The sequence below is a fragment of the Budorcas taxicolor genome, chromosome 19 (assembly GCF_023091745.1).
Source record: "Budorcas taxicolor isolate Tak-1 chromosome 19, Takin1.1, whole genome shotgun sequence".
Lineage (NCBI taxonomy): Eukaryota > Metazoa > Chordata > Mammalia > Artiodactyla > Bovidae > Budorcas > Budorcas taxicolor.
The window spans coordinates 19,109,464-19,123,554 of NC_068928.1; the positions used below are offsets into that span (position 1 = coordinate 19,109,464).

Here is a 14,091-nt window from a genome sequence, read left to right on the forward strand (position 1 = left end):
GTCTGGGATCCCACACCCGAGCTGGACTCAGTTGAGCTGGACTTTGCTCTCAGGTTTCTTCCTTAGAAAATGCTTTTCCCAGAGTGCCCCAGAGCAGGCCTTGGGCAGAGGGTCCTTTCCAGGTGCTCTCTCTCATTCCATCTTAGTTTGTGGTGCCCTACATCTCCAAGAGGGACCTGCCACACCCAAGTCCAGGGTGCAGGCAGGTGGATGGGCCTGCCCAGCAGTGGCCGCACTTCAGGTGTACCTGCTGGGGACTGGGTGGTACCTGTGATTGCCCTGTCCCTCAGGTCCTGCAGTCAGTCTTCATGGCTCCTGGCAGGCTGTTACTTAACCTCAGTGTGCCTTAGTTTCCTTATGTGTAAAAAGGACATACTAACAAGACTTCCTCTCATGGACTTGTTGGAGGATTAAATGAGTTAAATTCATCTACTTAGTCTAGAGCCTGGCACGTATTAGTATGTATTTTTCAGTATTAGGCCTGTGGGGTGATGGCAAATGGCCACGTCTCTGGTCTTAAGAAAGGTGATAAAGGATGTTTCTTTATGCCTGGGGCTGGTGAACAGGGTAGGCTCATGCTTGCTGAATCTCCCCATCCTTCATCCATAGCAGACATCACTAGTCAGTCCCTGAGCTCCTCATGCTTAGTGACTCCAGAGTCATTGTCAAGCAGCCACTGCCAATTGACTAGTGTCCGTGTGCAAAACCAGAGCCATATCCCTGAGCTGGCTAAAGCAATGGTGATTAAATAGACAATTTAAAGAACTGGGGGCTTGTTTCCTTTGGTGGAAGACTTGTGCATAGATCCATGGAACTCATTCTTTTATCCCCTCAACAAGAGCAGTATTTAAGTTCAAGTGTAGGTCTTGGCCATGGCTTCCCAGGTGGCTCAGTGGTAAAGAATCTGCCTGCCTAAGCAGGAGACCTGAGTTCAAGCCCTGGGTCAGGAAGTTCTCCTGGAGGAGGAAATGGCAGTCCACTCCATTATTCTTGCCTGGAAAATCCCACAGACAGAGGAGCCTGGCGGGCTACAGTCCATAGGGTTGCAAAGAGTCAGGTGCAACTGAACACGCATGCATGCTAGGTCTTGGCCACAGTTCTAAAGGAGCAAGAATGAGGAATACGCAGACTAACTCATCCAAGTTGATTCATGAATAGGAAGTCACCATGCAGTGAGGCAGAAGGAAGGGCATTTGAGGAGAGGATGGGATAGACAAACTCTTCAGAATTGAGAAGGTTAATATCACTCCACCATCCCTAATAGATTACTATGTGGGCTGGCTTTATCATCTTTGATGATAGAGAGCTCATTCATTCCCAAGGCTGTGTCGTTACAGGTCATTCAGAATTGGTAGCTTTGCGGGAGGAGGTGCGGGGCTGTGGTTGAGATCAAGGGCTCGGTTCCCATCCCATTTCTTACTTTGCTATGTGAAGTTGGCAGTATACATGGGCTCTCTGAATCTCATCAACCTCGCCATGCTGGGCGGATTGAGGGACGCAAAGTAGAAGAATTACAGGGTGGAAGTTCATTCTGTCTTGAGTCAAAATCTCCCCTCCTGTGCTTTCCACTCATTGATAAATACGAGGAGGGAGGTGTCCTCTTCCCACGACAGGGTCTCTGTAGACTGGCGTCCTTTCTCCATGCCTCCACCCCTTCAATATCTCCCCGTCTCCTGTAAGGTCAAGCCTCAAGCCCTTGGCAAGACATCCAAGGCCCCTCTGGAGCTGGTCCCCAGTGGACTGACCCTCCAGCTTCATCCCTCGCCTCTCCCTGGCTTGTCCTGACTTCTCAAGGCACGTGGGACTCTGTAGCCGCCGCAAGATGCCCTGTGCGCCCCGCATATGCTGTTCCCTCTCCCTGGTACACCTTCTCCAGTTCTCCCTTAGCTGGCCCAGCCCAGGTGCCACTTCCTCTAGAAAGCCCCCTGACCCTCAAGATACTTAGGGTCCTCCTCTGTATCCCCTCAGTCTCCATGTGTCTCTGTCAGCACATAGCACACCGAACTGAGTGTCCATCACTCTCACTGGACTTGCATGTGCCGCAGACGTGCCTTTTTATGCCCTGACATCTGGCATACAGTGAGTGCTCACATGAATGGACAGACATGTCACTGATTTGGAGCCCTCAGAGCCCCAGAGCCTCAGGAGCCTCAGACAGAGGGTCACCATGGGAGCAGCCCAAAGTCACTCACAGGCTTCTCTCAAAAGGAAGTGGCTGTTGATCTCTTTCTAGCTGTGTCTCTCTTCTAGCAAATTCCCAGGGCAGTTTGCTTTCAGAAGGTCCATGCAGCCCCTTTTCCTGATGATTGAATTTTCTCAGAGGAGAGTTATCCCTTTACAGCCTAACTCTTAAAACAAAAAAAATCTTTATTTTTTATTTGTTTACTTTTGGCCACCCCGAGTGGCATATGGGATCTTAGTTCCCCGACCGAGGATCAAAGCCATACCCCCTGCGCTGGAAGCATGGAGTCCTAACCTCTGGACCACCAGGGAAGTCCCTACACAGCCTGACTCGCAGAGATCACTCACCACTTCCCTCTCTGAGATCACTGACTTTGGGGGTGGGTTTCCACACACCTGCCAGCGGGAGCCCTGCCCTGTCCCTCTCTGGGCCCCATTTTCTTCTCTGTATGTCGAGGATAGTAGTATCTGCACTGGTGTTCTGACAGTCAGCCAGGTAGCATGTGTGCTCGAGTGCCCTTTATAAAATGGTGATGGCTGGCAGCTGGAGCCTCCGTTGAGGGACAGTGCTTCTTGGGTTGGCCCTGGCCGCCTCGCCTGTGACTCCCTCTGGCTGCAGCCACCTGTGACTCGATTCTTTGGCCCACAGGCGGGGAGCACAAAGAGGACTCAGGCTGGAGTTCGTCTGATGCCCGGCGGGAAAGTGGCTCCGGGCCTCCCGCAGACACCCTCTCGCCAGCCAGCCTGTCCTGGCCTCCAGGGAGCTCCCAGCTGGGCAGACTGGGCAGCAGTGCCCAGGGCCCACGCTCCGTCTCCGTGTCCGCTCTGCCCGCCTCAGACTCCCCAAACCCCGGCCCCAGTGAGGGCCTGTCGGACCCCTTTATCTCCTTGCACACCAGCGGCCGGTTGACCCCCCGCGCCCTGCCCAGCTTCATCACCCCACCGACCACGCCCCAGCTCCGACGGCACTCCAAGCTGAAGCCACCCAGGACGCCGCCCCCGCCCAGCCGCAAGGTCTTCCAACTGCTGCCCAGCCTCCCCACGCTCACCAGGAGCAAGTCCCATGAGTCTCAGCTGGGGAACCGCATTGATGAGGTCTCCCCGATGAGGTAAGTGTCCCTGCCAGGCAGGTGCCAAATTTGCCACCTACTGAAAGTTCTGACTACAGTTTTCTCGCTGTAAAGGTAATATTTGGCCAACATAGAAACCGCAACGCAAAAAGTGAAAGATGCCCCCATCTCTCAGTCCGCTACCCAGACAACCTGAACTGTTTGGGCTGAATTCTATTAGATTTCTTTTTTTCGTACACACACATAGACACGTCAGAATAGACTGGCTTATGCTGCAATAACAAATACCCCTAGGTCTCTGGGTCTTCAAATAACCAGAGATTTATTTCTTGCTCATGCTACTTGCCCATCACAGGTCAGCCTTATTCCAGATTCCAGGCCAGAACACTGTCTAGAACATCCACTGTGGCAGAGAAAAAAAGAAAACCACTTCAGATGGTACAACTGAGCAATTAAATGCTCTTTCCCCAAAGTTCTACACACCATTTATGACCCTACCCAAACAAAAGAAGCAAACAATGTCATCCTCCTATATGCCCAGAAGGGGGAACTAGAATATCTTGCTGAAACTTCTAATAATTATCAAATACTATGTACTTTATGCTATAACCTATTTTTTCAACTTTTATTTCTGAGAACTAAATATCAGTTCATCTTGAACTACCTTACTCTCTTATTTATTTATAAAAAATTTATCTATGTATTTTATTTTATGGCCGCAGCATGTGGGATCTTAGTTCCCTGACCAGGGATTGGACTCATGCCCCTTGCATTGAAAGTGCAGAGTCATAACCACTGGGCCACTAGGGAAGTCCCTTGATCTATGTATTTTAAATAGTTAGTGACAGTCACGTGGTCCAGTATTGCTCACATAGAACTTTGTAGAGGTTAAATTTGTCCCCTACCATTTTCCCTTTTCCTTTCAGGAACCAACCAGGTTATCAGTTTTGTATATATCTATAATTCAAGCTATTTCATCTTTTAAGCTTTTTAAAGCCTCTTTCCAGTGTATAGTTTAATTTCTCCCCTCTTGGTGGATATTTAGGTCTTTGTCCTTCTCTATTATAAAATTCACCCTGGTCTATAGACCCTTGTGGAAGGGAAGGGGTAGTTTTCCTTGGGTGCCTCTTACCTTCTTGTGCTCTGAGGGTTGGGAACCCGGCCTCTCTCCTGACATGGTCGTTTTGGGTCTCAAGTGGGCTTGTTCCCCCACCCCAGGGCAGACTCTCTTGGGTCCCTTTTGGGATAGACTTTGGACAAGTCTGATGATTCTGAGCGTATGTCACCCAAGGAGAGAAATCTAGCTGTGACCTGCCTGCCACTCCCGATCAGACTGTCCTGCTGGGGCCTGGGGCTTCCCTCCTTCCTGACCCCCAGAAGGCGCTGAGCCTTCCATCCGCCCCTGGATCTTCTCCCTGAAGCACAGTGATGGCAGCCACGTGGACACGTGTGGGTCATTCAGAGGGCGTCTCAGTGGGCAAAACCCAGTGCCTCTCTTCCTCGTTTTTTTTTTTTTTTTTTTTCCTGAAAAGAGTGTTAGGGGGCTCTGGGTGGAGAACAGACTCTCAGGAAGATGATACCACTTCCTTGGATCCCACTGCTGGTGAGCTGGGCCTTGCGCCCTGGGATTCTGAGTCAGAATCCCACAAAGACTAAAGCTGGCACCGACATGAGTACTCAGGGCCCCCTGCCACCCTCGATGAGCCCTGAGGCTGGACTGAGTGCCTTGGGCTCCCAGCTGTCTTCCCCCCTGGGACAGCGGCACCCCCAGGAGATGTTGCTCAGGCCCTGCTTGGGGGCTGCCTCTCTGCTCTTACAACTGTCCTCCTCGCCTCCTGCCCCAGCCACTTCTTCTCTGGCTCCCCGAGCCACCCTCCTGTTTGGTCCAAGCAGCCCTCCTCCCAGGGATTTGGGGAGGGCTCCTCCACCTACTGGCATATGATCTTGGGAGACTGTGAGCCTGTTTGCTCAGCTGTGAAAAGGAATGAACTCTAATTACAATGCAGGTAGCTGGCGAGGGCTAGGAAATCTAATGTATTAAAGCACAGTATATGGCTCCATTGTCCAGTGGGGAGTTGGGAGGGGGCCACCTCTAGCCCTTGTCCTTGAGGAAAGTCCCCAGTCACTCAGCCAGCCCGGCCCCACACAGGGGCTCAAAGTCCTCATCCAAGCATTGTATCCGCTCCTGCCCAAGGACTGATATTCCGGGGGACACCAGGCCAGCACGGTGACATAATCCCGCTTTGTCTCTTTTTTGTCTCCTCCAGGTTGGGTAAGAGTGATTCATTTTCATCCCCTCTGCCACCCGGGAGTCCTGTTTCTGTCGCTGTCCCCATCGGGGGTGGATTTCTTCGACCCTCTCTTAGTCCTCTGGCCTTGCTGTGGTCCAGAAGCAGAGATGCTGGGCTCCGCCTCAAGAAGTAGCTCTTAGAACAGGGAACCTTCAGAAGACAATGTGGTTCAGCCCAGCCCACAGCTGCCCTGAGAAGCAGGCACCGTGAGAATGTCACCGTCTGTGGGCCCCACTTGCACCTTGCCACCCCCACAGGCGACCTCTGGCAGGAGTTGTTTACCTGCTGGGCTGCTGTGGTGATGCCGTGCTCCTGGGAGAGAGGTTCCTTATGTCCAGTGTAGATGGATGGTAGCCATCTGCAAAGTCCAGCTGGATGTCTTGGGACCCTCCACCCTGTTCAGGAGAGGGACATCCCTGGAGGCAGGATGTGGTCAGCTCTGAATGAGGCCTGAGAGATCAGAGGGTATGGATGTCCCCTTGGAGTGGGGTGGTAAGGATGCCCAGGCAGGCTCCGAGTCCCTTTTCCACCTCTGGGTTGAGAGCTGAGTCTTGTATGTGGCTGTGCTGCAGGGCATCTCTCTCCAAAGTCAAAGCAGAGGAAAACAGCTTCTGGGGTCTGCTTTTAATTGTCTCTGTGGAGATGCAGAGGCATCTGGTTTTTGCCTGAGCAAAATAGCAGCTTGTTTTTGTACTATCCTATACTGGCTAAATAGAGTGAAGAGGCTGTCAGCAGGGTCTGAGAGATGTGGAGTGGGGTAATAGACAGTGACTTTGCCAAAATGGATCTGAATGCAGGACCACCAGGGAGGTATACGGCAAGGAAGGAGGGAGACTGCCCTTCCCTGTCCCCAGGGCACAGGTGGAAAACTCCCAGGACTCCTCACAGAGCCTTGGAGGAGAATCCAGCATCTGCATCCCTAGGACATCCATCTTCCTGGTTGCTATAGTGATGTAGGGACCACAACAGTGAGGCTGCTTCCCCAGTTTGCTGGGAAGGTGGGACAAGGCTTTTAGGACCAGTGTTTCACCTCCATCAGGGACAGCATCATCTCATATCCTTCCTATCCCAGGCCTGTGGCAGACATTAGTAATCAATTGTAGGGTGTCTTCAGGATTAGAGACAGCTTCATCTCACCTCTGTCCTATCCCAGGCCTGTGGCAGACATTACTAATCAATTATAGGTTGTCTTCAGGATCAGGGACCACCTCATCTCACCTTTGTCCTGGCCTAGGCCTGTGGCAGACATTACTAATCAACCACAGATTGTCTTCAGAGATAGATGATTAAAATCTCATTATCCCACTGTCTGTTTCTCCTAGTCTGGTAGCCTAAGCCCTTTTAGATCCATATGCATTCATGGCCTTGGCTACTGACTGGGGTGGGGTGCCCCACCCCGGCCCACTCTGCCCCCCGGACAAGGGAGTTGGGAGGAGTCAGCCCCATGGCAGATGTGCTGGAGAGATTGTGAGTTCAACCATCAGCAGGTGGCAGAGGTCCTCATCAAACTCCCCTTGTTGTAGGAGGAAAGTCAGTACCTCCTTCATACCCTTCTCTTGTGGTTGGGTACCTGGTACACAGCTTTAAGTGAACCACCGCTTATTGAGCACCAGCTGTGTGCCAGGCCAGCATGGGGTGGAGATGGCCACAGATCCCTAGAGCACTGTGTTCCCGACCTTTCTGAGTCACAGATCTCTTTGATAACTGGATAAAAATCTAGACCTTCTTGGTAAGGAAAATCCTACATCAACCATCTCCAACCTTTTTGGCACAGGGACTGGTTTCCTGGAAGACAGTTTTTCCATGGACAGCGGTGGCGTGGGGGAGGGCAGGGGAATGGTTCAGGCAGTGATGATGCAAACAACGGGGAGCGGCAGATGAAGCTTTGCTGTCTCATCTGTCACTCGCCTTCTGCTGTGTGGCCCGGTTCCTAACAGGCCACAGACCAGTACCAGTCCACAGCCCAGGGACTGGGGACCCCTGCCCTGCTTACCAGTCCAGAGGAGCCCCAGACCCCCTGCAGCACCTCCATGGGCTCCTTTGAGAAACCCTGCTCTAGGAGGAGATAGGCAGCATTGAGCACGGGCAGAAGGTGGGGTGGGGAGGAGTGGGGGTCTCTCTGGTGGAGGAGGGGAGAGGGAGTTAGACATACGGGCTGCCAGTGGATGACAGATTGCTTCCAGTGCTCCTCTACTGCCCAACCTATTATACCGCCAACCCCAGGGATGCCCATTCATGTAAGGAAGCCAGGGCTGAAGAGAGAGGCCAGGGTGCCCTCTTGGAAAGCATGCAAAGCTCATGGCCGGAGACCTCCCCCGAGGCTCAGACTGAGTGCCTGGCCGGGGCTGGGCCACATGGAAACGGGTGAAGCTTCACCTCGTCTTCTCTCTACCTGCTGGGATCCGGCAGTGGCGGCTCTCAGAGCAAAATGCCCAAGGTGCCTCTGCCTGGAGAGCTGGGTGTGCTGCATGGCCGCCAGCCTCACCCCCTCCGCCAGGGTCAGGCAACTTCTACCTGTGCGACAAGAAGAATTGGTGACCTGTGGCTGCCTCCACGAGGAAGTACAGGAGATGGGGGGAGCTGAGCTGCAGGCCTCACCTTGGCTTTGCCTTCTGCCTCACAAGCCTGTCTTCCCCCAAAGCTAGAAATCTCCCAGGGGCTGTTTCTGAGCTGTCAGCAGAGGCTAGGTGGTAGCATCTGTGGGGGGTGGGGGTAACCACACTTGCCCTGCTTTGGTCTCGCCTGGCCATCCCTGTGTTGATTAGAGGCAGGTTCAGGAAAACAGCCCTCTGCCATGTGGTTGGTTTTGCCCCGTCTACTCCCCCAACCGTGTGGTTGGTCTCCACCCCCACCCCCAGTCTGTGATCTCTGAGACAGCAGGTCCCAGGTACACACCGTCCAGGTAGGAAGGACCCCTCAGCCTGCCGACCTGGCCTCTTTCCCCGCAGAGCACCCTCACGGATCCCCACAGATGGTACGAAGGGACATCGGGCTCTCCGTGACACACAGGTAGGCCTGGCCGGGCTGGGGTGGGGAGGGGGCACAGAGCTGGGCTGGGACCTGTATAGGCTGAGCCCCGCTTGGGGGGTCACTGCATCGCTGGAGCTCTGTCCTGACCCTGTCTCTCAGGGCTCTTTGTGTGTCTGTCAGTCCATTCTGTCTCACAGACAGACAGTGGTCTGTCTGTCCATTCCTCTGTGGACATGGCACCCACCTGGAGCCCCTGCCTGTCACCAGCAGCCCTTTCAGACTCGCTGGCCCTCCCCTGCCCCTCCTCGAGTCTCCTTTTCCATCTGCTGAGGGAAAACACAGGTCCCAGGAGAAACAGGGAGCCGAGAGCGTCCCCCTGGGTCTGGCATGACATCACTTCCATGGACATAACTGGCCACATGTCAGAGCCTCCTGGAGCTTGGTGAAATGCCAGGCTCCATCTGTAAGGTTCTTGGCTTGCCAGTCAGGATTCTAGCAACTTCCGGAGACTGATGCTCATGCAGGTGGTGTGGCTGGTGAGGGCCCATGACATGGACCACCCAGAGGCCTCGGCCTCAACGCTTGTGAGGCTGGCGTGTGCTGCCAACAGCAGGTCTGAGAAGCACCTTGTCTCCCCACTGGTGGCCAGCAGTACAGTCCTTTGGGATCCCTGTCCTCTGGCCACCCCATTAAACAAGTTGTGAACATGGCCGGGCATGCTTATCGAGAGTCTTGCAACTTGCCAGGGCCTTTGGTTTTCCCTGGAGTGTGTGCTGCACTCTGGCCTGTGCAGAAGGCCAGCCCCGAATCCTTGTCCCGTGAGGCAGGCTTGGCTCTGAGGGGTTGAGTAGTTTGCCTGAGGTCTCACGGCCACTGAGACACTCTTGAAACTGCTGGCTGGTGCCCAGGCACTTCTGTCCCAAGCCTTGGCAGGGCCCGGATGCCCATCCCAAAGACCCTCGGGGAGAAGAGTCCCTGGCACCAGGAGAAGCCATCTGAGTGAAGGTTTTGAGGGCCTCCCTCAAGCACACCCAGTGCCATCTTCCCTGCCAGTGACCCCTCCCAGCCTCAGTTTCCCGCTCTGTGATTGGAACTTGCTGCCAGTCCTGTTGGGAGGATAAAAGGGGGATGACATGCATGTGAGCCTCATGCATCCAATGCTGGGAAGCACTTGGTGTTGAACCCCTGGCTCTGGCCTGAGACAGGCTGACTTAGGTAAGTAAGGGACACCAGGACCAGTTGGCTGCTCTGTTTCATTTTTGTCTTGGCTGCACCTGGTCTCATGGATTTGAGGCCTTGCTGGCTGGACCGTGGGCAGCAGCATCCATCCTGTCTGGCATCGCCAGGTGGCCCTGCCCACCCAGGCTCTCGTCTTGGGCATGGGACATCATGGTTACGCTCTCTTGGATTTTTAAAGTCATGATCCGAGCCTCTCTCAGCTTCAGAAGTTCTGAAGCACTTTGGTCTAATCATAGGGGGAAAAATATTTTATGATGCTTACTCCACACCCCCAAACCTCCCCAGCGCCTGCCCCTTCTCTGGCTGAGCCCCCAGCTCTCATTTCAACCTGTTTTCAGGATTTTCTAGTGGAGGCCATCTCAAGTACCATTGAGCTGCTCCCCTAACCCCAGTGTTCACAAGAGATTAAAGGCCAGAGAAAGTGTGTGGATCCCAGAGAGGCCAGATCAGAGCTCCTTAAAAGACATTCCAGGGACTTCCCTGGTGGTCCAGTGGCTAAGAATCTACCTTGCAATGCAGCGGACATGGGTTCGATCCCTGGTTGGGGAACTGAGACCCCACATTCTGTGGGGCAACTAAGCCTGAAACTACTAAAGCCACTCTAGAGAGTCTGTGCTGCAACGAAAGATCCGAGTGATGCAACGAAGACCCGACAACAGCCAAATAAATAAATGAATAAATATTAAAAAAAAAAAAAGTCATTCCAAGGGGGTGGGTGCCTTTCCCCTAGGCCTAGAGGCTCCCATCTTGGCTAGTAGAAGCAGCGACGTTCACACCCACAGTCCAGGCCCTGCACGCTACACGGCACACGTGATTCTCCTCAAGCCCTGTGAGGGGAGAGTGTCGGCCTCATTTGCAAAGACTTGGACCCATCCCACAGCCAGCAGTTGTCAGGATTCAAACCCAGTGTGGTCTGACCCCAAAGCCCCAGCTCTTTCCCTCGTTTTCCATCCCAGTGGTCTGTCTTACAGGGCCATGCTCTGAGTTCAGAGACCTGGGGTCTGCCCCCACTGCACAGCAGCCCAACTGTGACCTTGGGAAAGTCACCTAACCTCTCTGAGCTGGTTTGCTTGCTTGTGTCCTAAGAATCCCTGACCTGCCTAACTCCCTGGGGTGGTCACTCCCAGGAGTGAGCTAATGTTTATGGATGCATTACAAACCGTTCCCCAAGCCCTGTTGCTATTTGTTCTGTCGTTACTATGATATCCTATGCTTTTAAAAATCGAGTCCTCCAAAACTGTGAGTTCTTTCTGCCCTGAGGCTCCCCATCCTGTGCACAGACCTTGGACTTTTGCTCTGGGAGGCAACCACCCACTCCACCCCACCCTTCTTTTCAGTGTATTTTGTGGATTGTTAAAAAATTTAGTTTGGATTGAGATGCATTTATAATTCAAACCTCCAGAAGATGTGTATTTATGAGAAAAGTCCCCTCCCTCTGGTCATTACCCCTCAACCCCCCCATAGGCAGATCTCGGCAGTCTTCTGTGTCCCCTGGAGATATTTTTGTACAATCAAATACATATGTAAATTCTTCCGCCTCCTTCTTTTATTTTCACAAAAATATTGCATATATTATACACACTGTTCTATACTTTGCTTTTTTCTTTTTAAAGTTGAGGCGTAATTTATATGGAGCTAAGTACACAAATGCTTCACATATGTGTACACCCACGTATACCACCCATACGAAGATTCAGAACGTCCCCACCCCAGAAGTTCTCTTTGGCTCTTCTTAGTCCATAGTGCTACCATCCGGAGACGCTATTCCCTTCTGTCATCATAGATTAGATTTTCCTGTATCTGAAGTTCAAATAAATGGGGTCATGTGGCAGTGTACCTTCCTTTTTCACTGACGGTGTAATTTAGTGATCGTGCCCCATTTGCATAAAGAGAGCTTCCTTCCTTTATTTTCTGACTGTTTGGGGCTCAGTTGTGTGCATGGACGATACATCGTGCAGACAGTCACCTGTACACCTAAACAACAGAGCTTGTTTCCAGTCTCTGCTGCCGCGAACATGCTGCAGTGAGTAACCTTGTCAGTACCTCATGTGACACCCGTGGGAGTATCTGTTGGATGAATTCCTGGGACTGGAATTGCTCCATGGGTGCACTTGTAATTTTGCTTGCTTTTGCCAGTTTGCCTGCCAGAGAGCCGGCATTGGTGACCACACCAGCTTTGGCAATGAAGACTTTGTGGCCGAGAAATCTGAATGCCTGGGGAAAGCAGTGGCCCTGGATGTCCCTGCCCTCCACTTGAGAGGGTGCCCGGGTGTCTGGGGTGCAACCAGTTCTTCTGGTTTGCCTGTGGCTTTGTGGGGACGCTTCTCCATCCTGGCCCCTCTGAGCATTTTCATGTGTCCGCCCCTGCAGGTTCTCCACCAAGTCCTGGCTGTCGCAGGTCTGCCGCGTGTGCCAGAAGAGCATGATGTTTGGAGTGAAGTGCAAGCATTGCAGGTGATGAGCGGAGGGTGGCAGAGGCGGGAGCAGGGGCACAAACTCCACACTTTCAGTTTAGTAAGTCTTGCTACTTGGTTCTTGGCCTCAAGTCAAATCACAGTTCAAAGGAACTCATTTGAGAGTTCCAAAATCTGTTTGTAATCTCAGCACATCAGGGAGTGATCAGCCCTCTCTTTGAAGAATAAGGAAGCATCAGGCAAAGCATTGTTAGAAGAAGGGACTGTTTGAGGTGGGCTTTGAAGGATGAATAGAAGTTTACCAGGTGGGCTAAGGAGGTAAGAGAATTCTGGGTCAAGAAAGCACCTTGTATAAAAGCAGAGAGGAATGGCAGGACTTTTCTGGAAACTGTAAGGAGTTCTGAAGTTTAAGGTTAGCACATAAGGAATCGGGAAATGGGGCCAAGGAATGGTACATACAGAGAAGTGGCTTGTGGTATTTAGAGAAGAGAATGAAGGAAGAATGTAGATTCTATATAAATTCAATCCTTTTCCTAGGATTGAGGTTTCTGGTTAGAAAGAAGGGCAAGGATAGTGAACAGTAGGGTGAGCAGAGTCTGTTCCCTGCTATCGAGCTATTCCCACTTTACCTGGATGGACCTGAAGCCTGTTGCCAGTTCTTTGTCCTTGCATTGCTGTGTGACCTGAAGCAAGGTGCTTGCCCTTTCTGGGCCTCATTTTTATCTTCCAGGTCTCTGTGCAATCAGGATTACTCTAAAACTCTGAACTAGAGTGGGTAGTAAAAAGCATTCGGGCTCCCACCAGACTATAAGTGATAGGTCTCATGTGTGTCTGTTGGATAAATTGTGGTTAGAAGAGAACCACAGGAAAATGCAAAGAAGATGTCAGACCTTTCTCACCAGTCTAGGTGTTTGGGGGCTCCTGGCCATGTGGCTTTAAATCAGGGGCCTCCATCTCCTGTTCAAGTAATGCCTTTCACGCAGAGAGCACAGGATGACCTCTGAACCCCCAGCTCTCCTGTAGTCGCAGTGTGAAGTTGGAGAACCCCAACTGTCAGCCCATTTGATCAATGAGACCTCTGAGAGAGGATTCAGCAGGCAGAACCAAACCAAGAGTCTAAATCCAGCTCTTTCCATTCCCTTCGCTCTGATCCTCAGACTACGTGGCCTGTGCAAGAAGGTAGCAGGAGGGGCCTCCCTGGGATCCTTGGATAATGGAAATATTTTCCTTCTAATTCATCTCTCTCAAGTTCAGATTTGTCTCAAGCTTTCCGAATGTGGGTAGAGGGTCTCCTTTTGTTTAGAAGAGAAATAGATGTATGACCTACAGCAAGTTAAAAATGGGTGAAATTAAACTTGTTTGCACCTAGATGGGTGGCATGGGGTGGGATGTAGGAGGGAGATTCAAGAGGAAGGGGAACATTGGTTGATTCAGGTTGATTCATGTACATGTATGGCAGAAACCAATTCAACATTGTAAAGCAATTATCCTCCAATTAAATTAAAAAACAAAACAAAACCCTGCTTTGCTGTGAAGATGAGGCAGATGACAGTGGGAACATGGCCATGCTCAATGGATACTAGCTGCTAGTACTATTAACAAGATGCTGTCCACTCTAAAGCTAATGTCTGTTGAGACGTTTGTGGGAATTGAGGCAGTCAGGGTTGAGTGCTGTACAGAACTGCCAGGCAGTGCTTCCGAGCCCCTGTGTGTGTCCTGGGGCCCACGTGCCCCCTCCGTGCACTGACCCTGCCTTCTCCACCAGGTTCAAGTGTCATAACAAGTGTACAAAAGAAGCCCCTGCCTGTAGAATATCCTTCCTTCCACGTGAGTGTCCTGCCCTTCTCCCCCTCTACCTTTGGGATTTGGGGTGCATCTTTCTTGATCCTGTTCACTGCTGATGGTTACAACCCCCTCTTTTTTTAA

At 52.0% G+C, this 14,091-nt stretch overlaps 1 protein-coding gene across 1 annotated transcript in view; it reads left to right on the forward strand.

Annotated features, from left to right (window-relative positions):
- Window positions 1–14,091, forward strand: part of KSR1 (kinase suppressor of ras 1) — a 157,089-nt gene that overhangs the window by 117,483 nt on the left and 25,515 nt on the right. Inside the window, exons 4-8 of the mRNA XM_052657614.1 lie at window positions 2,831–3,290; window positions 5,519–5,523; window positions 8,491–8,551; window positions 12,122–12,205; window positions 13,931–13,992. Of these exons, the coding sequence (XP_052513574.1) occupies window positions 2,831–3,290; window positions 5,519–5,523; window positions 8,491–8,551; window positions 12,122–12,205; window positions 13,931–13,992 (672 nt within the window). The remainder of the gene's footprint in view (window positions 1–2,830; window positions 3,291–5,518; window positions 5,524–8,490; window positions 8,552–12,121; window positions 12,206–13,930; window positions 13,993–14,091) is intronic.